The sequence below is a fragment of the Bombus pyrosoma genome, linkage group LG8 (assembly GCF_014825855.1).
Source record: "Bombus pyrosoma isolate SC7728 linkage group LG8, ASM1482585v1, whole genome shotgun sequence".
NCBI lineage: Eukaryota > Metazoa > Arthropoda > Insecta > Hymenoptera > Apidae > Bombus > Bombus pyrosoma.
Window position 1 is genome coordinate 2,233,714 of NC_057777.1, and position 26,614 is coordinate 2,260,327.

The following is a 26,614-nucleotide window of genomic DNA, read 5'->3' on the forward strand; positions in this document are numbered from 1 at the left end:
TTAACGAAATCTTGCGATACGTTAACATAATCGATGCGACTGATCGCGCAAACATCGACTCCAAGGGTATCCTTCAAATTTTTACGAGTAGGATAACTTGCAGCCGCAGATAGGCCACAGAAATTAACAAAAGAAACTGATAAAGTAATTTTTATTGAACACCGATATTAAGGAGGTTCTTACGTTCTGTTCCTGAAACGATCACGAGTCGCGCGTATCTACAGATGTATCTTATTCCAATACGATATAGTAATCCCTCATAAAATTATGATATTTTAATGATCCGAGTTCCGAAGTATTTTATGGCGCATAAAATCAAGCAGGCGAAATCACGATGATTTTAAACGCGGCTTGGTTACGTACTTTTGCAGTAAGAAAATTACGACTGTTCGAAAGGTTCTTTCGGTTATAATTCATCGAAGGTAACGAGACTCGAGGAAGAAAGTAGCGAAGATCAAAATACCAACGAACAGTTCAGTTTCCAAGGTAATATAAATATCTTCCCGCCGCGTCCAAATCCATTAGAAGATTAGATTTAACGTTGAAAAATCAAATTGTTCGCTAGCGTGGATCAAACGTTAGCCGTATGTAAACCGAATGCTCGCTCTATGTTTGGAAACCTACTACCAAACTAACGTACGCGCCTACTTACGTACGACATCTACGTACCACTTACCTACATATCCTTTCGAATATTCTTAAAGTTGCCGTTATGATTTGCATTCTGTGGCCGCTCGGAGCAACTTCGAGACTTGTTCCGTCTCGTGAAAAAATGCAGCCTCGGAGAGAGGAGACGGTTTTCGTGCAAACGTACAAACCGGCGAAGCGAAGCATTCGTCGCTCGATGAAGGAAGATAGCGAAAAGACGCGCGAAGAAATTTATTCAAAGGCCGGAGGGAGGGCGGGCGAAAATTTGCCGAAGCCGGCATCTTGTTCGATCGGTCGAAAGCACCCAACAAATTACCGAGCTACATGCTCGGCAGCGATACCAAATGACATTCGTGGCCGAATGTTGGTCGCGTCTCGTTCCGCGTGATTACACAGTAGTATCCACGAGTATAAGGGTCGGCTTCCTAATTCTCCCTACGAAATTAGCTATCCTGACAAGGCGCAGACCTTGACGATGGCTCATCGACCGGTATCCCGACACGGTTTTACAGCTTATGGTCATCGGCGGGCCATTTGCCTGTTTTTGAGAGAACGATGTCCAGAAGGCCTGACGAGACTCCCGCCAGCCGCGACCTTCTTTGCGGCCATTGTAAACCGAGCTTTCCGGGCCCGAACGCCGGCGCCAGGCTCCGGGTTTACGACACGCAATCGATTTCGTCCTGTCATTAGTTGCTTTTAACGAGCACGGACCATCGTCCTTCCGTTTCATTTCCTTTCCCTTTCCCGTACACCACACGTAGACACGAGGCTATGACTTACGCTCGCTTTTCTTCCCTTCGTTCGCAGTCGACTCGATGAAATTTCGAGTGAACAATTTCCGAGATTCTACTAAAAACCCGGGAAGAACGAGCGGCAAGATCTGCCACGTTTGCTTCTTCTTCCTCTCGCTTCTTCTCGCTGGGAAAGATCGTCATTCGACGTTGCGCCACGTGTTTCGAAAAGATCGAGCAAAAACCTATGAAGTATAAGTTGTACGCGAGACGAGACGTATCGAGACGAGAGAAGAAGTTGACGCGATCGTTCACGAACGATTATCGCTGACGATTAATTTGATAGAATCGAAAAGCTGCACATACGAGCACCGTTTACCCTTCTTAATGTTTCCTAATATTTCCAAATTATATGGTTATTGACGGAAGTGTGTATATTCCGGGATTATCGGAATAACAGAACGATGAAATCGCTGGCTCGTTCACATAATCTCCGATATGGAAAAAAACGACATTTCTCGATTTGTAATGTCTAATCGTTTTGTACACAGAGTTATCGATAATCGGAGACATCCTTCGCGTATTACGAATGCCGTGGAGAAATCGGTGCTTTCGGCAGATCAAAGACGCACCGCTTCCAAGGAAAAAGTATTTCCAGTATCGGACGCTCGATAACATCGCTGTTATCAGGTTGACGAATTGACCGACTGTCCGATAAGTGACAAGAATCTCATCCTCGACTCCGATCAGACGTCACGATTAATTCTCTGTTTTTTCTTTTTCTCTTTTTTTTTTTTTTTTTCTAAGAGACAAGTACGTACTTTGGGTAGAGTCAAAGTTTCGGCTGGTTTCTCATTTATGTCCAATCATCGCTCGATTTGACGTAATTGATTGAACTTTGGAAGTATCGTACGACGTACTATTTTGCTCGATATTCTGTTCCTAACGAATATTTGTTAATTTACGAACGGCAGGGGGGGGATTTTAATTAGACGAATTTTCTATTTTACGCGACAGGAAAATACAACGCGAAAGGAATATAATTATCGCTAAAGAACTGCTACAGCCAACGACGGTACTAGCAAATTAAATGTTAAATCGAACGTGTATATAAAGATAATACGATACCCTTATATTTCGTTTTAGATTTGTCAGTAAAACGGTGCCAGTTTCTTTCTACTTCAAATCTTATCGTAAGTGTTCTTAATCAATCGTTCGGAGATTATTCTTAGATCATCGAAGCAAATCAACTATTTTATACGTACACGCTGATGTATCTCATTAAAACGAACGTTACTCGCTGATGCGCGAGTATTTCTGAATTTTGAACGAATTAAAAATATTCTTTATTTTCTCGTTACACTCTGCCTGATTTCTTTATTCCCATCGATATTGTACATTTTCCATTGACAAAGAATTACGGTATCGAGATAATAGAAATTGATGTGTACACAGAGCGAAAAAAGATCTCTGTTTCGTTTCTCCGAGCAACCGATTTCTCGAATTAGCACGAAGGAAATCCGATTTCCACGAAAAATAATGGATTTCGAAATCGCACGACGAACACAGATTATCGCGTTGTTCGCCAGATTTCATCGCTCTGGCAGACGGTTTAATTCGATATAGACGCGATGACGTCGAAAAAAGACTCGATTATCCCGAAGGTTTATCATCGCGTCAACGAAGTAGAAAATTTGAACAGGTTCGATGTAAGCGTTTCTAACATCGAACGAAGGAGAAGTTAAAATAGCATAGCGTACGATAATATTTCTACTCGTCTTGCTTTTATTTCGCGGTACTCGTAACTTCGTTGTATTTAGATTTTGCAGAATTATTTAACAGAGAATTAGCGTTTTCCATTTCGAAATCCACCTTTCTCCTTTCTCGTCACGATCGACTCTTCTAACAGAAGGCATCGTGCCAAACGTACGTTAGACATGTTCCAACGTATCACTGGGAGTCACGATCGCCGTCACACGCGTCTTTTATTTCCTTTTCACAACGACTTCTCACTTTCTTAACAATTTTTTTTTTATCGATAGTTTCGAGCAAACTAATGTTGTGTAATTTGTTCTCACGGACTTTACGCGCAACGTGCGATAAAACGAAGGTACCTTCTGTCGTAAAACGAACGTCGATCTGATCAACGATTTTCAGAGCAAGAATTTCGAACAGGCCAAGAAACATTTTTATCCGCAGCGATTTCGTAGCTACGCGCTTATTCGTCAGAGTTTAACAAACTCGCAGGTTGAGAACGACGAAACGAGTTACTTTGTACAGAGCGGGGCGGTGATCGTACTACGATCGGCCAGGCGGTGACTCTGCGTGAAAAAAATAAGGAAACGGCTTGGCACAACATTTCGTTCGTTTGACGCTTTGTTTTTGAGAAAATCGACCTTGAAGATTTGACGAGTGTACTTGAATTTGCCCAATTCCGGGCTGAACAAGAGGAAATAATCGACGGGGATTGGAACCACGTTCGGAGATCAGCGAAAAACGTGAAACACGACCAGCTGGCAATTAGACGAGAACGAAGCCTTAAACGGACAAATTTTATTTCGCGTTCTTTACCTTATTTTCCTTTAGAACCTCCTGTGGATCGTTTACTCGGCTCTAGTATTTAACGATTCGAAGTATACTTGACAAATTTCCAGACTCGATCTCCTCGGACACGAAGAGTCAGGCGAAAAGCTACATTTGCAATTTGTTTGTTCGCGTATGATCACCCCCTTGTCCGCTTGTACTACGATTATCGCCCCACCCTGTATCGCAGATAGCTATATGTATACAGTGTGGCTAACAAGTGTAAACGAAGCGTAGAGTTAAAGTATAAAAAGATACGAGAAGATAAAATAGAGAAAAGTGGGATAAAATATGTATCGAGAAAGAGAGTGACAAAGGGTGGCAAGTACGACTCGTCGATGCGTCGTTCGCTATTTAGAGAACAGCGGCGAGCCAGAGGGACGTCGGTCGTTCCGGTGAAACGAGGCGAAGGCATTGATTAACATTAAAAGCAAAAGGGCTCCTAGAGAGACACTGATAGATGTCTACGTACGCCGATAGAAAAAAGAGCCGGGCCTAATTCAATTGCAGGCCGCCGTTCCGCAAACACTCATGATAATTCAATCAAGCTCACCCCATCCAGCTATTTCTATTCCTCCCTTTGGACCGGCCCCGTACGACCAAGGACCCTGGGCCAGAACGTTGCAGAGGGTGGAAACGGCTTATAATCTCCGTACGAGAACATCTGCACTCTAATCGGCTGATGATTTCCTCCTAAACCTTCGTCTATCCTTTTCTAAGCACCGGCCGCGCTCCGTGACACGCACGGTGCCCTTCGTCGGTAAATCATGCGGTCGTCTATGAACATTTCCATCGGAGTATCCGTCGTTTCACGCGGATTTCATCGTTTCTACGATTTATACGCGATTGTCTTTTAAGCGATTCCTGAGAATTACTCGGAATGGTTTGTCCGACAACGAGCATCAGCCTGCGGTGGCCGCGATTTCTTTATTTAGAAGACGAGAACTTCTTCTTGCGTGGACAAATTTAAACGCAATGTCAATTTCGCGCATCCAATGTCGCCTGTTTATATTCACTCTCGTAAAAATAACGTAGTCTTAAAAGTAGTCTTAGAGAATTATATTCAGAATTATATAGTTCCGTCGTAAGACTGTCGCAGCGCTATCATATCGTTCGAAGGTTACACGACGAGAAACCCTTTCTGTCATTCCACGACTATTCGATTAAGACGATACGCGTGGAGCCGCGCTTTCTTCGGATCGCGGCTTTACATTTCGACGAAATACATTGGACGACGCGCGTAACAATACGGAAACGATCATTTTTTGATTATCAGTTTATATTTATAGCAACGACTATGTGGTAATCGTTATTGTATCATGCAGCGGGCCCACGTGACTCTATTTCAATCTTTATAGATACGCTTGTTTACAGTATTGCTGTACTTATCGTCGATATAAACTAGTTTAGTATTATAATTAGAAATCGTTATGTATTTATACCGTTAATTATTCGTAGTTAATTCAAAACTCGGTTTCTCCCAACCATGCTATTCTATCATAATGTTTTCCGTTGTAGTTTTCTTTTCGAAAGTTCCAGTTTATACACGTTGCGCGTATAATTGTACCGACAACATGAAATAATCTTAACTATAGCTAATTACATCAGCCTAGATATAAGCATAGTCGAATCACCTTTCTTGGAAAAGGCGAAAGAAACTGAAATATGTTTCGACTGGGAAATATCCAAATTCTATATAGGTAGGAAATTTATTCGAAAAACCTCACATTTTACGTGTGTGACGTTTGTTTCAAAGTTATAAGTAGGTATAAGATTATTTTAACAATGTCACGCGAAGGCTGTGTCATTGGTAATTTGTCGCAACGTCAGTTGATGTAAATTATACGAAAGACTGTTTCGAACAAAGGAAACGATGCAAAGGAACGACAATTTTACGCTTTTTCCGTATAGCTACGTTCTTTCTTTTATATATATATATATATATATATATATATATATATATATATAGACATTCCGAATATTGGCGATTCAATGAACGAAGATAATTAAATCTCGTTTCAGATTAGCGCAAAAAAATCTCTCTACGGTGAACAAAAATGAAACGACTAAAATAATTTTTCTTCCACTATGACTTGCAAATCTCGCGCCATTGAATATGTATTTTTCGAATTTTTATATTCATAACAATTACGTCGTTAGCGTATCTAAACGATAAACAATAAATAATAATGAGAAATGAACTAAAAATGTACATAGTATATAATCATCGTGATATACGTAGAATAATAGGAAATAGGTGCGTACTATTATATGTAATATATCGTTATTGCCAATATATCGTTCGTTGATGCCAATTGATAGCACATAGTACATCGTTCACACGGAATATGCCACGACGGTACATTATTTATGTTACGAGCTACGTAATATTACATCACATAGATTCGATATTGACCGATAGTATGCTATTTACAATGCAAAGTACATAGCAAATCTATGAAATACCTATTAGAATATAGCATGATGTTCGCATCGAACGCAAGATAATAGATATACTATTTATACACTATGCTATATATAATAACACATTATTGCGTAGTATGCGCTATTCAGTATTGATACTATGCGCTGTACATATATCGATGTGTTATTCACACCAGATAATGTACAACATGATACTTGTCATTCTAGATTCTAGAATATGCATTACTCGAGCCATTCACTACGGCACGCATACCTTACCGAATCTTTTACTTCACGATCAATGTACCTTATAAAAATAAAATTTCTCGTCATTCCTTCGTTTATCAATCTACGTATTATGTGTTTGGTATCGGATGGAAACTCGACAGAACGAGAGAGAGAGGGAGAGAGAGAGAGAGAGAGCAAGAAAGGTAGAAGAGAAAGACGGATATTTAAATATTTAAAGTCGACGTCAGGTAAAGTTATACGTGTCGGTGAATGGTAGAGAGATAGAGAAAGGAAGAGAGAGAGATTGAGAGAGAAATCGCAGCATTAATGTCGTGGTCGTTTTCGATGCATGGAATGCTGATACCGCGTAACTTTCAGGGTCTAATCATGCAAATGTATTAACCGCTAATTAAAATTGACGCAAGTTGCGTTCTGTACGGTGACAATTGATCGTCGATTTCTTTCTCTTGGCGTTACGCTAGGCATCTATTCGATGGGACAATTTTCAGACTTCTTTACGAGCTTTGTCAACGAGACACAGGCGATTTAACGAAAGGGACGATCGTAGTACGAAAAGTAGTCGTATTAATCGTTGCTAGGTGAAAATGAATATCCTGGAAATCAAATATACTCTTCGTTATTGATGTGTGCTTTGTTTGTACAGTAGTGGAAGTTCACGGATTTGAGATTTGTATTTATTCAATAAATTTGTACGCTTGTAATATATTGTTTAAATATGTTTTAAAGTTAATATTCGTTCACGCCTGCCAAATGCCACGAATATCTTATAAACGTCGTTCGTTACTTGTTCGTAGTACCGCAGAATGCCGAAGAAACGAAAATTCCCAGCGATTTGTTACTTGCAAGCGATAAAGAAAAGTAGAATAACAGGAAATAAGTATTCAGCTACTTTATACATCCTAATAATAACCACTTTGCAATCATCGCAACCGGTGTGTTCAACCGTCTTTTTCGACTATTCGCAGCGCACCAGAGGTTACGTCTAAATCAGACAGCCGCTTCTCCTTCGGCATTCCACGATACGCGTTTCAAGCGCTTCCCAGCGTAGAAACTGGGAATTTTAACAGCCGCTGGTCTATAATTTTGGCGGCCAGAAAATTCCTTTAAAGATTTATAACGGACGAAGCGCGATTAGAGCAGCTGGAAAATCCAGCATTTTGAAAATCGCGTCTCTAGCGAAATCGGTCGAGGTGACAGACCGGATTCGCTTGAGTTTATTTCTGATTGCACCCGTGCGGACCGATTCGGCGGCCGGCTATTCGGCAGTTAAGTAGAAACAAATGAAGTGAATTCAAGGAATTCGAACTAACAATAAGACCGCGGTCTTTCGGGCTGCTCTAAATAGTTATTCGAAATCAAACGCTCGAACCGATCTCCTTTACCTCTACTTTAAAGCCACGTTTCTTCGCCCATCTTTTCCACCGCATCGCGCGCGCCAATCTCGCATTATCCGACGTTTCTTATCTTTCGCCGTTCAGACCGAAACTAAGGAGGACAGATGTTCGAAAAACTGACCGCTGGAACGCGTCCACCGTTAAGAAAAATTTGCGACACGCCTCGCGCATCGTTCACCGACGCGTACTCGCGTCTCTCGCGTTGTCGAATTTATTTTTCTCCAAAAAATGGAAAAAAGTGCCCGTGAAAGAAAATATCGTACGTCTTGGAGCGTCTATCTTGTTGGAAACGCGCGTTTATTCCACTTGGATAAATTGGAGTAAAAGTTGCACTTATTAGCGTCCATCGACTTATTCATAAACGATGCAACAGCGCTGCCATTACGCGAGATAAACGTCTGGATGTAACGTTCCGCCAGGGTAATTACGATCGATGTACGAGATCTATAATCCTTGGTGAAACACGGAAAATACATGTTAAACAAGCTGGCGTAACACGACGTAACGTCGAAACGGTAGTAAGTTATCGTGGAATCGTTGTTTGCTACTGAATATTCTGCGGCTATGAGATCGTGTTAGCGAATTATCTGATCGGAGGATGTACGTACGGGGTCGAGTTTCGTCGATGAACTCCTTCACATCTTAAACCGAATCGTTTAAACGTGAATCTGATTTTCTTTTTTCTTTTTCCTTTTTTTCTTCTTTCATCTTTCCTGTCACCGCTACGATTTTACGTCGCTGTACGGTAACGCGTGTCTTCCGTTTTTTAACGAGATATCTCTCCAATGTAGATTTCTTTCGGATATTATTCTAACAGAAACTTTATCGCGTTTGTATCGTTACCGGGCAACACGGGGAAACAACGCGTTCGCAAATTTTTTTAAACTTTGTCCGAATTCTTCGAGAACTAACAGCGTTTCTAAGAGCGAAAATCTTAAGGCCATAAGAAAACAACGAACCATTGTGAAAGCTTTAGACGCGAAGATCACGGTTGACACAGCGGCTGAATTTTTCAACGGCAAGTGTAGTATAATCGTTGGTATGTCGGAGAAGAAACCGCGCTCGAGTAGTAAAATCTCGAAGCAGGGCAATCGTTGGATGGCTAAAACGTGCGCATAATAGAGGTTCCATTGTGAGCAAAATTAGCGATCGGAACTCTTTGTAACGTTCGTGCAAAAATATTCGGCCGAGCAACGAATCTGCCATTATTTTCAACCGTTATTCGCATGCTGTCGCGTTAAGTTACAAATGGTGGAACGATAAAATTTCACAACCCCCGTTACCGTACCACTTTTCGTTATTAAAAATTACAACGCACGAAATATCCACGGTTTCAATTTCGTACATGTCACGAAGCTGAAAATTTGCAAATACGAATTATTCAGCAGGATCCCCATTTTATTTCGCGCGTTTCGCTAAATTGTTTTTGTCAAACACGTAAGGCTATTACGCGGACATGACAGCCACGCGAAATCGTAGAAAACACCGGGCCAAGCAAATTTGCGTCGGTGCATATTTTATACATAGCAACATGGGAAACCGGTAATCGGATTGAACGATGCCTGGCCTCGACTCGCATCAAAATTTCCGGAAAATATTCTAATTGATGGATCCCGGTTTCATTCGATATCGCCATATTATCTATACATGGATAAACGGATCGTCGCGTCGTTTCGCCTCGTACAACGACAATCACCGTCGATAAAACGCATTTTAATCGAAATAATTCTTCCAGGTTTTCGATCGCTTTCTATCCCGATCGCTTCGCCACGATTTCTCTTCGCCTCTTTTCGTATTCGTCCGCGATCAACGCAATTTACGGTCTTCCGACTTTCGCGTCCTATATCTCGCCCTCGTTCCAACGATTTGAAACGTTTGGAATTTCTGACGAGACCATCGCCCGTTCTTTCGTATTTGCGCAAACCTTCGTTTCCAGCACTTTTCCTGTCGAGGTTATCAGATGTATGAACAGAGGAACGCGCGGATAAATTGTAAAGTAGAAAATATACTTTAACACAGAAGCGTAAGTACAAGTAGCAATATAATTTGAGCTGGTGCCGATCCACGCGCTAGCAGTGTTACCCTATAACTGAAAGCCCCGAAGCCATCGTCACACGTCTACTGTCTATGGTTCGCCTTCGTCCCAGTCTATCGTTTATACGCTGTCGATGGCTTCAGAGCTCGAGGAAAATAGAAAGACCGGACGTAGAGTTTCCCTAGAAGCGGTGACCGCTTCAACACTTCGGCTAATCGCAAAGGGCATCGAATCCGTAGCTAGCAAGGCGACCACTGACGTTGCTATTTAAAGTTCAACCACCGACAAGTCCAGCCTTCGCTGTTTCCTTGCCGAATACCGAAACATTCCTCGCGTCGATACTCCTCCAAAATCGCTGACAATTCTTCCGTGAACGATCAGACTCGAGGGTTGGCATTGCGAGCGATTGACAACGTGAACGAGCCAACGTACTATCGCGCTGATTATCCAGACGCAAAATCGATGTTCCAAACGTCTTTTCAATTTTCGAAAGCACCGATACTCGTGAAACTAGGAAACGCGTCGGAATCGACGAGCACGGGACAAAGTTAATCGACGCCGAACGAGCATCGAAGGAAATTCGTCGCAGAGCGAAGTTTCGAGCGACGCGCCACGCGACGGCCGGTTGCGTTGTATTTCGTTCGATTCAGCCGTACGCATCTTTTTTGACAATTTCTATGTACGCTATTAGCAAAGCGAACCGTCGCTATTTTGCCGGACGAATCGCAACGTTTCCACGACGATGTACGCCATGGAACGGCGACAGGGAAATGTTATTTCGCGAAATAATTTAACAGTATCGCGTTGATAATTCGTTAAGCGCGATCAAAGGGCGATACGAAGTTTCTTCTTTTCTCGAATGGAAAACTCGCAGCCAGAACGTAAGCAAGACAGGTAATAGGTTCGTATCGTGACGATCTAGTTCTATCAAATTTGCTCGTCGTAAGCATTGCACGCGAATAATTTGTAAATTCCATTTTATTGGAATTTTGCAAAAGTACAAGGAGAATGCAAAGGGAAAATCTTTGACCCGATCTTCGTTACCAAATTCCAGTTATGCGACGCATTATTTTCACGTCGTAATGCCCGGAAAAACGAATAATATGTCTGTACTATTTGTTTACCGTTACATTTTATCCGAAATGTTCGAAACGTCGAGCATCGAGGGATTTATTATAAAAAGTTTCAGACGATGGTTGCGAACGTTTCTGATTACCGCGTAGCTGTTACTTCAACGATACGATTATTACTATGCATTTTAGTCGTTTCAACGAAGCTACGTATCTATGTAAATATTAGAGAAATCAGGATCGATTTAGCGTTTGATGCACCTTGTTATCGTTCCAACGTGTCTTTGAATTTCATTGGTTGTGCTAAAATATCGTTTGGCCGCTTTATTTTTGTAGCGTGACTCGGTTATTTTGCTGTTACAGATTTTCAAAATAAGACGAAGGTTAAAATATTAACGTAGATCGAAGGATAATTTCAGAACTCCCGTTTCAACGAACTATTCAAACTACCTAGATTTTTCTTTTTCTTTTTCTTTTCCTTTTTTCCCCCTAATTAGTCGACCACGCGAAGACGAAGCGAAGCGAAGAGCAAATAAAAGGTAAAAACATTCAAACAGCTTGTTGAGGTAAAAAATTGCGCAACCTGTGTGTAAATGTATCTGTATAACAAATTTACAGTGATATCGCATCACGCATTGACCAACGATATTTAAATACATCGAACAGATGGGATTTTCAAAGCTGTTCCATTTTTCTACCAATTGTAAATAAATCGCAAGAACGTATGGCGTAACCCGAGCAAATCGTAAAAATACGTTTGATGGTATACGTACTCTGAGAAGTGAGGTCACCGGGCTCGTCCTGTATGTTAACGGGTGAGATTTTCACTGACCTTGGAGGGCCCTGAAGGCTGAGAGGCCCGGGCCCTCCGGCAGCGGCCATCCTCTGCATCGCTGCACCCCCGATTTCCATCGCTCTTCCTGCCCTGCGCACCTCTCTCGACGATTTTCGAGCAATCTTGAGGCCTTCGTGCCAAGTACGACCGTCGGCCGTACTTACTTTTCTATACAGAATTTGACTAAAGTCTCGACCTCGACGTTCGAACCGACTCTCTTTCCCTTCCCGATCAAGTTCGTCCACCAAGGGAATCGTTGACTCACGAAACGAACCGGAAACCACTTCTTTCTTTTTTTTTTTTACAAAGTTACGACATTCGACTAGCTGGTTGCATGACACACGAATTCGTTCAAGAACGAATATTTCCAGTCTGCGCTCGAGTTCAAGGTATTCGGACGAATCGGCTGCGTTGTGACAAGATTTAGTTCAGTTTCCTTCGCTTCTGGCCCGCTTTCACCGATCCAGCAGCGTCGTCCGGTTGGCAATTGCACGTGTCAGTCGCGACAAATATTCGTAATTTCATTCTCGAGAATTTCCACCGGCTATCGACTATTCGCCGCAGAACAACCGTAGCTCGTGGAATTCGTGAAATTTCACGTTACCCGCTGTGTCTCGTACGTTGGTTATCGCGCGAATTCCGTTACAGCCACTGGAATTTCGTTTTCACAGCCACTCGTCCCCGGGAACGAACGAATCGAATCGCGTTTGTACGGTTTCAGCGAGAAGATTCGCATTCGCAGCGATAGCTCACCGGAGCCCACGCCATTTTGCGATCTTCCGGGCGAACGACGACGTCCTTTGCATCTTACCCTGGTCGATATTTGTCCGCGATTTTCTCGAAAACGATTGCTACTACCGAAGAAGCACAGATGTTATCGGCACAAATTATTTCTCTCAATAAATTTCTTGGACGTTTGCGGTATCGTCTAACGATTATTGCGATCTTCGATCCTTCGAACGTCCTTCAGTCACATAAACATTCTGTCACGTAAACATTCTGTCTCTGCGAAACTTTCTCAACCGATATCGCTACGCAGATCACCGGTTCAGGTACCCCGAGACTCTTCACTCCGTCGATCTCGTGCCACGGTAAAGAATCGTTCTTCGTCGACCTGCGGCTCGACCGAATCCCAAGTGCCGTTTAGTCGATCTCGTGGAGAAGTCTTCCGGAGCGGAACACCGGCTGTGCTATCCCATTAATGAGAATGACGAGCGTGGTCCGGCAGAAAGTGCCGAATGCGCGGCATCCGTCAGAGACGAGAAACGTGGAAAGTGGCACGTGCGTGCAATTATTATTTCCTTATCACTCGCGGCCGACAATGACGGCGTTGATCGTGACGACGAGCAAAAAAAAAAAAGAAAAATAAAAAGTATATACGCACGAGGGAAAGGGGATGGAAAGGAGAGAGGGAGAGGGCTCGAGGAAGAAAAAGGAGGAGAGAGAGAAAAAAGAGAGAAAGAGAGGACACGTTACACGACGCAACACCAACGAAACTGACGGCGCGGGGCCCTAGGAGGCACTGACTGCCGGTTAGGTTCCTATAGAACCCAACCTAACCAGCCGATGCCCCCACCTTCGAGGTCGACCTTTTCGACCCCACTCCGATTTCAGTCCCACCACTCGACCCGCTCATCCACGTCCTATCCGCTGGCGAGAATTCGAGCCTCGATTCCACGCCGCCGTCGAGCTATTCGTTCTCCCGGTGGAGTCGACTCTGTCGCTTCCACGCCTCCTGGGGGCAGCTGTGGGACACTTGGCCGGCTCGAGCCGCCAACAAAATGGCCGACAGACCTAATCGATTCGTACCTACCCTCTCCTCTTCTTTTATCTCGCCTCTTTCTCCCGTCCTCTCGCTCTTGGCTCTCCTACGTCGACCACCACCGCCACCGATACCGCCGCCACCACCGCCGCCGCCACCGTCACCGCCGCCGCGCCGTGCCGTGCCTGCCGGTCCTCCAGCTTCGCGACCGACCGATCGCTTCCCCGACTCGCTTCTTCCCCGCTTCTCTACGCGATACTCGCTCAAACGGCCACCAAAAGATGCTACGCCGCTGTTCGCGCAACATCGTTTACTTCGTCAGTTTCTGCCGCGTACGTCCATCTCGCGATTTTTTCTTTCACTTTACGATCCTAGACTCGTTGTTCTTTCCACGGGTCCGCGAGACCCGTTATCATCGCCGAGTTTCCACCGCTGTCTACGTTCGCTACCTTTTTTATACGTCTGCCTGCTCGTTTTCTGTTTTTCTTTTTTCTTTTTCTCGTTGAATTTTCCTTTGACGTTTGCACCGCTCGCTCTTTCCCGCGGAAAGATCTCGGTACCGACGAAGGTTTCGTAGCTTTTTGCTTTTAAACGAGTTTCTTTCTTTTTCTTGTTTTCTTTGCCGCGCGATTGCGAATATCTTACCGCTTTATCGATTCGCCGCGCGCTTTCAATCCTTTGTTTCCCCGAGCTATTCGAACGCCCCGGCTTTCCATCCGTCTTCCTTGTCGCTCGTGTTTCGTTCGATCGTACGCTGTCGAATTTGGTGATCGGTGCGCGTCGCTTCGAGCTTCTTCGTCCTACGAAATATTCGACGAACGTAGTTCTCTTCTATCGAAACGTTGAACACCTTTCGCTTCGCGTTGTACTTGTTCGTTAAATATCGCCTAATTTTCATATTTTTATATTTTTTATTAGATATCGCAAGGTGATATTGCCTTTATTCGAATGCCTAAGACGCACGATCACTTTGCTCGATTCTGGAACGTCATAGAACTCGTACACGCGGCTTGTGCCACGACGTTTCAGATACTCGATTTGCCTTAATCACGTGCAATCGTTTACGTATAGACCGAGTTATTAAAGAGGATGCGTCATTAACAACGTCGAATGTTCTACAGCCGCGCAGAGTGAAATTCTCTTCCATTCTCAACCTACCTGCCTGTCATCGTCTCGATGAAATGCTTTGCAATGCGAGCGAATCGTAGCTTCCCAAGCTTTCTATTCTTACTCTGCCTCCTGTCTCAGCCTTGTCTTCGCTCTGAGACTAAATACTAATTTTTCTAACGATATCTTCTACATCGAAATACGTTTCCGAGAACTATATACTGCACGCGAAGCTACAATTTGCAGAATTTCGCTGATCGTTTAAACCGATTCCACGGCGATTAATCGGTCGATCGATTTACCGACACATTCGAAATAAAGAGAATTCGAAAACAAACCGACCGGATGCTGCGAGCGGACCGACGCGCTTTTTCGCGAAAATATCCTGAACTAGAGCAGGTAGATTCGAAACCGGTGGAAATCGCGATTTCTTTCGTTAGTTGAAATGGACAAGTGAGAAAAATGAACGTTGTATCTTTGGACGATGTTTCGCTTTCTATTGCGCGAGCCAGACGATCCAACGACACACGCTGAATCACTGGAAAATAGGAAAATAAATCGATAATAGCGTATCTACTTATAAACGCGTCGTGTCTTACGCTTTGGTATCAATCATTTTCTCATTAACACTTATAGTATGTAAGGGGTAAATTATTACAACTACATGCTTCGCAGACCTATCTAATCGGAAATCGACTAGGAAGGCCATAAGCATTCGTCGTATCGTATTTTTCACTGTTACCGGAGATCGTAATGCTGTGACGCCTTAAAAACGTGTAGCATCTTCCTCGACATCGACTTTAACGTCCCACTTTGTGTAACGCTCTTTTACGCAAAATTTGACGATTTATCCGAATTTGAGAAAAAATGTTGGACATTTAAAAGACCAAAGGTGACCCTAATATCTCGCTAAAGAAACAAGGAAGTGAAAATGTGTCCCTAGATACCATGCAACTTTTGTTTGAAATATTTTTGCCTACAACTTTCGAATAACTTACGGCTGATCCTAAGTCGTCGTGTCAGGAAACTCACCTTGTACACGTAGCGTGATATTAATCAAAAATTACATTAAAAATCGTAATTGAATTATACGCGCTTCGATAATTGTTCAGAATGTAACGCGGCAATTAATTAATTATGATGACGATCGTATAGTCTTTAAATTCGCGTTCTGTGGTAAGACGCGCGCTACCACGGATCGATGATTAATTCAATTATCGAGTTCGTATCCATTTGCTATTCGCGCGGTTCACGTTTTCTTATCGCTGTCTGCTGATGTTTTATCTTACCGTTGAAAATTGATTTACCGCCTGATTTTAAAACTGATAAATATTACTATCGATAACTATCGAAACCAAGTGACGTTATTTTTATAATTTGTCTATATTGTTATAATTTCCCATGCATCGAGCAGAACGAGACGCCACGTCGACGCGTTCGAAAACGTCCAAATCTTCTTCAACCTTTTTCCTCTTCTTCCTCTTTCCTTACACGCGTGACGCACGAATTATACATCTTCCCTTATTTTTTCATACTTCTAGTTAAATTTCCTCGCATGGCTGCAATACCAACAAGAAAAGAAAGCTCTGCGTTAGGAGATACGTATCCGACTGTGCAGATATTAGACGCGGATGTTCACGTCGTTCGAACAAAAATTCCACCGCAAGAGCTGCTCGAAAGACGGTTACGCAAAAAAAAAAAAAAAAAAAAAGAAAAGAGCAGCCTCGAAGTGGCCAAGCGTGATTTGCCCTTCGAAAAAAGGACGATCTTCTGCGGTTCACCGATCACGTGCATCAGGCTAATCCGTACGCCGAGGCGTGAACGGATCTCGGTACGTTTAGTCTGTCCATTGTCGAGAACCTCCCACTTTTCTCCCTTCTCCTTTCATTTACGTTTTCCTCTGATTTTGTCACGGTGTCGTGAACGAGAATTCATCGTAGTACGGCGCAGCCTAAATACGTATTTTCCATTCGCGAACGCGATTCTCATTATCTGTATATTTCACGAAACTGTAGAACACGTTCTGATATTTCGCTGTTCTGCTCGCGTAGATACCACCAAATGATATATTATTTAGGATAAAAAATTGCCAGAAACTCTACGAGGGACAAAGCGTGCATACTCTGTGACGGATTAACAAAAAGACTCTCGGAAGGGCTGTCTTTTCGTTCGAGTATCGTCGATTCGGTAAAAACTTTAATTTGCTGGAAAATCGTTTCGAGTAGAAAACCGCGAGTAATAACCACGAGGAGTGATCGCGGATTAACCGTGAACGCGGAGCAAGTTTCTATGGACTCGACGATTTACCGCGTCTCCGACAGCAAACTTTCGTTCGAGAAGGAATTCAACGATCGATTCGAATAAGATTCGAATTAGGTTAAAACACGTATCGAAGCTACCGTGCGAATTTTCCGTCATTGGTTTCTCCATCGTCACGAGCTTCGCTATCTAAAGCAAATCCGCCACGAGGCAACGAACCTCGACCGCTTCCCTCGCTACCGCCTTTAAAAAACCTAAACAACCCCCTTTCGTGCGTCGCTGCTCCCTCTGTCCACGATTTACCTCCAGACACCGCCAATAATTAATATCCATCTCGTAAACAACCTATCCATACCGCTGGCATTATTTCAGCGCGTAAAACCCACCCTTCCCTCTCAAACTCGCGGCCACTCGTTCACCTACACCCTGTATATTTATAACTACTTATACGTATTCCACTCAGCCATATACATACAATGCTGCTTTGTGAGGCGTGTAGCAACGCCGGCGAAGAAGGAAGAGGACGAAGAGGAGGCCTCTTAAGCGGCTCAGCGCGTACGAGCGTGTACGAGCGAGAAGCCGACAAAGCTATCAGCGCCGAATGCATCCCGGGCAGATGCTCCCTTTGCTCTGTGCTTCGGTCTCTCTCTCTCTCTCTCTCTCCTTTCCCTTCTGTTCGTCGTTCCCTTTCGAACTGCTTCGAGTGTCGAAGCCATGTGAACCCTGCGTAATAATTCACCAGTCCCTCGTACGTATAAACTTGGAAACGTTCGAGGAGCAGCCATTTCACCAGCTCCCTTTCGATCCAGTAATTTTCGCCGCGTTGAAAAATCCGACGAGCTTGTTGTGCGCCGCTTCTTCGCTCGGGGTTGCTTCATCGGCGAAAGTTTCGCGCCGGAGAAGAAGTTCCAACGAGACGAAACTCGGCTCGAACGGACGCCGGATGAAAATTTCCCTGCAACGCCAGTCGATCGCGTGGACGCGTTAGACGAGTACGCTCGTCTACTACGTAGATCGCGATGAACTCTCTGAAAGTTAGACGCGAACTAACGAGATCGCGATACGTCGCGCGCAGTTAATTTTCATACCGAGCCTCGGAAGAACATTCCCAGGGGAAGCTTGAAAATATTTCAAACGCTCGTCCGAGTTTCTAAAAAATTCTTGCCGCGTAATTTTATTTATATCGTTGTTCTCGAAGCTGTTGCTTCGAAAATCTACCGAGTCAAGGTACGCTTGCCTGAATGACGTTCGATCTCCACTTTGAATCACTTTCAACCAGGCGATCTGTGCGTGATGCATCGTCGATTTCAAGTAAAGTCTCGCCAAAAGCGGCGACTGTTACGATGAAATATATACATAGGCGATATCATACGCGTGGACGCGCCTAACATTTTGCCATGTCGATTTTTCGACAGTCCACTCGTCGGTCCCCCTTTAGTACGCAGATCCAACGATTTGTATATTATTCGTCCGTAATATATGCGGAATTTCTATGCAAATACGCGTGGAGATGATCGATCGGAAAACACTGGACAATCGCGCAGAAAGGAGAAGGAGAAGGAAAGAAAAATGAGACAACGATTAAGGTACAAAGAAAATGTACTAAATCAAAAGCGAAATTTATTAGTAATCTTTATATTTTACTTTTCTCGTTAAATTACATTTCTACCAAAGCGTTTACAGGATCCTTCCGATTAAAACGAGATCGAACACGATATAACTGGAATTATATTTCCTTACCGATATCGTAGTTAATTATCCTTCATCGAGCGAGCAAATGTACTCCAAATTATATCGCGTTTGGCGCAGTTTCAACAAGAGAAACGTAACGAGCAGCTCGGTAAAAGTCTCATTGGATCGAGAATAAGAAAGTTCGATTCTTTGGGTTAAAAATGTCAGCTTGTCGCGGGCCTTGATAAGTCGTCGAACGCTTCGATTCTCGATTGCTCTTTCTCTTTCGCTCGCCTTGTCCTCTCCTACGTTTCACGGTCCTGCAAAATTGTACATCTACATCTGCATAATTGCAAAACTTGGATGCCAATTTTTGTACAATTACCCGGTGTTTATTGGTCGTACGCGGTTCGTAACACGCAAGTACAGAATCCGAGAGAGGTTGGGAGGATTTTTACTTCGACGTAGAGACGTATCGAGATGATCAATATGCGAATTCCGAGAGTCCTTGGAAACGTTCGAATTAACATATTTTTGTCTCTAGATTTTACGCGTAAAAAATGCGATTCCATGCTTTCGATCATTTTAGAACGGCCGACCTGTAGATAAAGAACGAGAATGTATAATATATAAACGTCGAGTTTCACGATTTTCTCGCATGACTGTAAAATTACGACGCGATTTGACGAAATTTATTGGCAGCCGGTTCGAATAATTAAACTTCTGGGGCTCATGCTTCATTCGATTACGCGGGCAATTCGATGCATTTGGTCGAATCTTTCATCGGTTTTCTCCTTTTTCAATTTATTGACACGCCAACTTCCATACCGGCAATATAAAAATATCGAAATCATCGCGAACAAAATATAAATATGTATTCCCCGTGTTTTACGTGTATTTTACAATTCCGCCAAGAGATAAACTTTGCATAAACCGTTCGAATATAAACCTACGAAAGTCATAAACACGTAGATCGATGAATAAATTATCTCGAAAACGCGTAACAGCGTATGGGCGTGATCGACCATTCTCGAGACATAAATCAATGGAAACCTGCATATTCGAAGAATCGAAAATCAGACTTTATCGAAACTTTGCCACGTATAAAGCGACTTTTAATTTCCAAGCGTTTCCTTCCTCGCCGTTACTCGTCGCATCGAACCATCCATCGATCGAGAGATCGTGTCACGCGCGATCGCGCCTTTTTCCAACGAAATTTCGCTTGCGGTTGACGCGACTCCGATCGTGCCATTTTTTAACTTGCCGCGAGCACGCGGTAACGCGAGTGGATAAATCAAAGTTTAGCAACGAGCAGGCTCGTCGGCGGTTACGCGCTCAAGAAAACAGGAAAAAACACGAGGTGGCGCCTTGTGCTCGCGTAAAAGAGCTCAGCTCAGCTAGGCACTCGTCGCTGCAGGAAAGCAAATCCTACCTACTTAAGCGGCTCAGAACTGCTCCTGGTTCAGGCAGCCGAGAATATGGAGGTCAATCGGTTGCTCCGGGCGCCTCAGCGCGGAAGAAAGCCTTAATCCTTAGCCGTGGTAGGTTTTGTGCCTTGCCTTCCCTCGCCGCCCTCCCGCCCTCCCGCCCCTAAGGCCCCATACCCAGACGTCTTTTTCTTTTTTTTTTTCTCACCCTCGCCGCTGCTCCGTTCTCCGCCGCCAACAGTTCTGTCCTATCATTTCGGCCGCTCCGCTTGTTAATTCGGTCAACGATGGATTTCAGCGGATTACGCGGACCCCGGAATGTTCGCGCGTCGATAGCCAAATATCGTCAACTTTCTCGGACGTAACGCGGTTGTAATTTTGAGTTAGTCGCGTTACATCCACGTGAAATCGACAGTGCGTGACGTTACGGCGAAAGGCTGACTCGAAGTTTAGAACAGAGTTTTCTTTCCTTTGGACTTTTCGTCGCGTTGAAAGAAACATTCGTCTCTGTTCGTTGGTATGCGTGAAATGCCCACGGGGCAGAAACGCTTTAATATCGTAACGATTATTAATCGAAGGGAATATCTCCGAAAGGAAAATACTTTTCCGTCCTATGATAAAGTCGTATGAATCGCGTTTAATTTTAATATTCCGTTCCGTATCGCGTTGATCAATACCATTTTCTTCTTACGTAACGTTTATTAAATTTTTAATTAACCGGAGGCGAAAACAATGGAAAATGGGATTTATAATACGTGTGCTTAATTCGCTGATAAAATCGCGATTGAATCACGGTGGAATAATAATTTTTACAATGCAATTAATTACGTGACATAACTGCGCGCGTATCAAACCAGAGGGAAATGGATCGCGAAGAGGAACGTTGAATTTGACGAATGAACTCTCTTTGCTCGCAATTAATAATTCATGGGTTCTTCGTCGCATAGAATTAAACGTCAGTTTACTCTCGCGTTAAAGATTGACGCGTGCATTCGTCCTTCTATCCGTCGATGGCACGATGTAAATATAGAAATACTTTGGCTCGACTCGTGTACGATAAAAACCGTATCTGAAATTAACGGTACGAAGAGACTCTGTGCGTGTTAAAATTCACTTTCCTCTTGATCGGCCAAGTTTCGCGATTCGACGAACCTCGAAATTTCACGTTTCGCCGGTAATCCGAATCTATTGACTCGCTACGTTAACGTTACGCTTGCCTCTGCCCTTTTGCGAATTATCGAGTGTCAAACGTGGAAATCTTTCCTGTCGGATTCTACAGGATCGGCCAGCCACGAGAAAGAGCAAAGAGCAGGAGGGTTGCGTACCGTGGAAAAATTACCGATAAACTACTAACGAGGTAAGGTCAGGTAGCGCTGTAAATTCGAAAATGGCCCGAACCGTGTCCGCAATGTTTTGATTTGGAGATGTACCGTACTCGAGTAATCGCTGTACGGATCTTGGAGAAGGAAGGACCGATACGACGATTACGATCAACGGGCAACGGCCTTTCCATGGTTCGTTCAAACACCGAAGTTTGCGGTGTTAATAATGTCGCGACAAATAGCATTAATCGTTGGACAAATTTAATAATTATCGAAACATGATATTTATCTTCTCCGTCGTTCACAGTTGTCCGTGTTCATTTGCTATATTTGATCGTTCGTTTGATCGTTCGAGGCCTTCTCCCATATGAGAGAATCGCAAATATTTGTTTACAATAACGAAACATTCGCGATATTAATGCTATTTTCAGGTGATCTCGATAGTTGCCAATTTTCAAACGCGAATTCCTTAACGTAGCAGTTTTGCTTCGGTCGATGATACGAAGGGTTGTTATTACCGCTGAACAAACAACGCTGCAACGATTTATAATATTTCTAGTATTTTCCTACCATTCCGATAAAACCTTCTCCTTTCCTTCGTAAACCTCCCTACGTGACTGTACATCCGACTTATGGATCGTTGTAGGCGAAAGAACGACCGAAATTAATCTTACGACTCGCAGGCAAATTTGTCTTATAAACGAGCGTCAGGATCCAGCGTATCGTCATCGCGCGAATGCCTCTTTGGAAGTTTCAAACGTTCGTTGCGCGTACTGCCGGTTGAGCGATTGCGCGAGATCCAATGCAATTTCTAACAGCTAACATTTCCACGACCATCGCGAAAACTGTAATCCTGCGATCGTAGCTGGTCGCTCGTCGTCCCGGCCGAATCATCGAGCCAACGACGTCTCCGCGCTCATTGTCAACCCAAAGGAGCTCTTTTCGTTCCCACGTGGTCACGGCAAAAAGCGACACAGTGAAGAATTTGTAGCCTCGTTTACGATTGACGTTCAGCGCGCTTAAGGTACTTCCTGGCCACACAGTGTGGAAAAGATCGCCGGCTACCTACCTGAGCCTCGAACACGAGAACAGGATACGCGTCATAAAGCGTGGCGCCAGGCGCAACGACGCGCACTTAAACATTTACCGTGGTGGTAGCAGGCATCGCCGCTTATTGCCCTGGGGGTCTTCTTCCGCTTTCAATGGTTTGGCCACAATCCTCATCGCTTTGAACAATTGCAAGCTCGCAGTCAATCGGATGATTTTTTCAGGGTTTCGGTCGATCGTGTCCTCTATGGTTGTAAATCTCGAAGATATACCTCTGGCAATAAAATGTGGCCAATACGATGGATTTTGGGAATTTCGATGGTCGTATCAATGTAACGAACAATTCTGTTAAATCGAAGGAACGTCGTTGCCGTAACGAAGACGATTATAGGGATGAGCTAGAAGGACTTAGGATCGTAATTAAACAGCTCCGTTTATTATAACTTGATACAAAGGTACAACGATGTACAAAAGGGTGGTCGCCTTTGTCTTAGAATTGGAGGTTTGCAATGGTTCAAGATACAAACGTAACCTGCAGGTTAATTTCTGACACTATGAAAATACGGACGAAACTTTTCGAGTAAAAATAATTTCGTACGAAAGGAAACACCGTAACAATCCTCTCGCAGATGGAAATATCAAATAACATTTTTCTTCCTTTCATTTGACCATTGTGTACTTCGGTGCCATCGCCAATGCAACTCTGCACGTTATATCGAAATGGCTGTTCTTCAAGTCGGGTCGATACTACGAAATAATTAGTCTCGGCGTTCTTTGTGACATGTGCAGCCATTTTCTAAATGACGACGAATCTAACTTCGATATTGACCGATTCGATTATTCCGACGATAGACCGACATTTAATTGTATGAAAGTATATCCGATAACTAAATAACTGTTCGACGTTTAACACGTTCGTAGGAATCGCCATTGTCTTCGATAGCGTCATACGCTTGAAATTTGAATTTTTAGGAAGGCGCGGGAAGGCACACAGTATCGTTTATTTACGTTCTACGTACTAACGTAGCTGATACGATCGTGGTAGTTTCATCGAAGCGTTTGATGTTCGAAAATGTGGTAATCGGAGAATCCGAATTCATCCTGGTTCGAAATTTTCCGTCAGTTTATACGCAGTTTTTGATTATTTACCGTTAGATTCAATCGCTAATATCCGCTAATGGAATCGACTAGATTTGTCCGTAATGAAGCTTTCGCCGGTGTCTTAATTTCGTAGTTAAGAATAACGTCGGAAACGCTGATAATCAGAATTATTGGATTTAAATATCAGATAACAACTATAATCGCTTGATTTATCTTTATTCTACGTCTAGTGCCGGTTAATCGAATCACTGAAATGTTTTTTAACGACAGTTAAATAAATTGAACTTAGTTTCTATTGATCGTTTCTTAGCGCAATCGACACGATTTTCCTCGGAATCGGAATTAAATAACCTGACCGAAACGAATATCCTGGCTTAGAATATCCTGGTAATATTAGATCCATAAATACAACTTTTTAATTTAATTAAATACGCGCAGTTCTGTCCTTCTTTCCCATTCTTCCTTTTTTTTCAAAAAGAGATCCTGTTATCAAGATTTTAATAAAAATATTGCCTTCGTGCCCTACGGTAGTTTCTAAAATTCGTTCGGTGTTATTCCGACATTCGATTAGCGTCCATTAAAATAATAAATTCTACACCAGTACTGTGCTTTAACCTCGGTTAAAAACTCTATATAGTCTCCATGGGAATGTCTTTCGAGGATTACTACATCGTTAAAGCGTATGATTTTAAAGATACAAGACAAAGAGTAACTGGAATGCTCGAACTCGTTATACAATATCTGGTCGATCTATTCCATCAACGTACTTGGTAATTAGTGCAGGGACAGTCGTAAATGAATGGCTTGGAACGGTAAGGTACGTAAGAAGCTTAAATAGGTGCTTAAATCGTCGTAACGGTAGTTCAGGTAAAAATTTCTCGCTTTAAATACCCTGTAAGAGGTATGCGAGTTAGAAAGACGTGCCACGTACGTCCGGATGCTTTTGTTGCAAAATCGCCAGCGACGTGCATATCACGTCGATAGGCATTTGTCGCAGAAATAAAAATGACGCGCGCTGCACGTCGGCTAACAGTCGGATCGTTCGTTTGTCGTGCTACAGTTCCAGAGTGCACTGTGTCACACAGTGTGACTTCGAGTCATCGAAGTCTTGGAAATATTTCAGAATAGATTATTAATAAATAAAATGCTATTTGCACTATATAGCTTATATAGATTATTAATAAATAAAATGCTTAGTAGATTGCACTCGCAGACGCGGTGAAGCGTGTTATGTTGTAGCGGACGGCACGCGCAACCGCGAGTTTATTGGTAGCGCAAGTGGTTAAATACCCTTTGAAATACGTATGGATAACTGTATACAAGCGTAAGAATTGCGTTAAGAAGATATTACGATATCAGTCGATATTTCTCCGTCTGTTCTTCCCAAAAATTTATGTTCGTCGCTAGCCGGCACTATAACACGCACGGCTTCTAATCGAGCGGATCGATGGTCGTGAACGTTCGCAGCGACTGGTTTGGCGATTTACCGCCAAAAGTGAAATCGGTCGCGTCCCAGGCATAACGCAGACTCGGGCGCGTTATTGTCAAAATTATAACAGACGCGGTGTCGAACCGCGCTGAAAACGGAGCAATATAGCGGAGGAAGGCGAGCGCGCGCGTGCGCCTGTACGTGTGGAAGTGCACACAACTATGGAACGAGTGGCAGAGCAACGGCGCACTCTGCACTTGGCCGCGCCGTTATCTCGGCACCATCTAGCCGGGCTAAAAGCTTCTCCCCATCAACTGGTCCGTGCCTCCTGGCTCCCTTCCTACGGACCCGCACCCACCTTCCTCTTCTCTTCTTCTCTTCTTTCGTCTTCGCGTCGACGACGACCGTGTGTCCCAATTTTTTTACAGCCCGCCCGCCTCGCAGCCGAACCTCCCGAAAACGCCGCGACCGACTGCTTAACATCTTGTTATACCCGTGTCCTCCGGTATTTTATATAGATTCTTCCTCCGGCCTCACCTATTCGCTCCACCTTCTCGATCGATCACTCCTCCTCTCTCGCGCCGGTTCGCATTTTATTTTCGCCTCTTCTCCTTGCCAACTGTTAACCAACGTTTTCACAGAGTCGAAGAGACGCTCGCGCTGTTGGAAAACGCACGGAGGTGGCGGGTCGCGTAGCGTCAGCCACGCGAGATCGCAACGACGTCGTTCGATTGTATCGGACGCAAACGACGGAAGAAAACGCGCGGAATCCCCGAAGAATCCACGAGACGTGCAACTATCGCAGAATTCCCTCTCATTCTCTCTCTCTCTCTCTCTCTTTCTATCTGTCGTGCTTTTTGCGTTTCGGTGGTCGAGCGGTAAGCGAGCTTTTCGATACTTTCTCGGAAGACGGAGCTTCTCGATGGGCCGCCGTGAGATGAATTTGTCAGCTCCGGAAGCGTCCGCGCGAGTACTTTGCGGCAAAGGACAGGCTCAAAGTTACGTCGGAGTGGAAATTACGACATCCTAAGAGCGCTTTCTCCACTGGATACGCTATTTTCCTGGATACGCACGTGGCGATGCTTCTCGACGAAAGCTCTTGCAGTTTCTTGAGGCAGAGTTTCTTGATACAGGCATTATTTTTTTTATTATACAGGCATAATATTTCGAGGGATACGATACGGGTTTATAGAGGTGGCGACGTTACGAAATTATTTGCTTTGTTAACTAGATAGAATTATAGCGTTCGCAGTTTTTGAAACGTTGTTTTCGAAACACTTGGCTGGTCAACGTGATCTCTGTTTGATTATACGAGCTCTTTTTATCAACGATATTAATCCTTTTATACAAATAGTAGGCGGCAGTTGGTGGTGTTTTTCTTGGCGGGATATTAAAATTAAAAAGTTTCGACAAGCGGATTCAATTTGCCTTGAATCTTTCGTTTAATGCATTTCAAACATAATGCGATATAATAATACAGAAGGATTTTGCAATTTAAATAGAACCGCGAAGTTTCGTGA

The 26,614-nt window shown here is 43.6% G+C and overlaps 1 protein-coding gene across 1 annotated transcript in view; it reads right to left on the bottom strand.

Annotated features, from left to right (window-relative positions):
* Positions 1 to 13,479, bottom strand: part of LOC122570122 (insulin gene enhancer protein ISL-1) — a 35,392-nt gene extending 21,913 nt beyond the window's left edge. The window contains exon 1 of the mRNA XM_043732039.1: positions 11,908 to 13,479. Within this exon, the coding sequence (XP_043587974.1) occupies positions 11,908 to 12,046 (139 nt within the window). The 5' untranslated portion in view covers positions 12,047 to 13,479. The remainder of the gene's footprint in view (positions 1 to 11,907) is intronic.
* Positions 13,480 to 26,614: the final 13,135 nt, after the last annotated feature.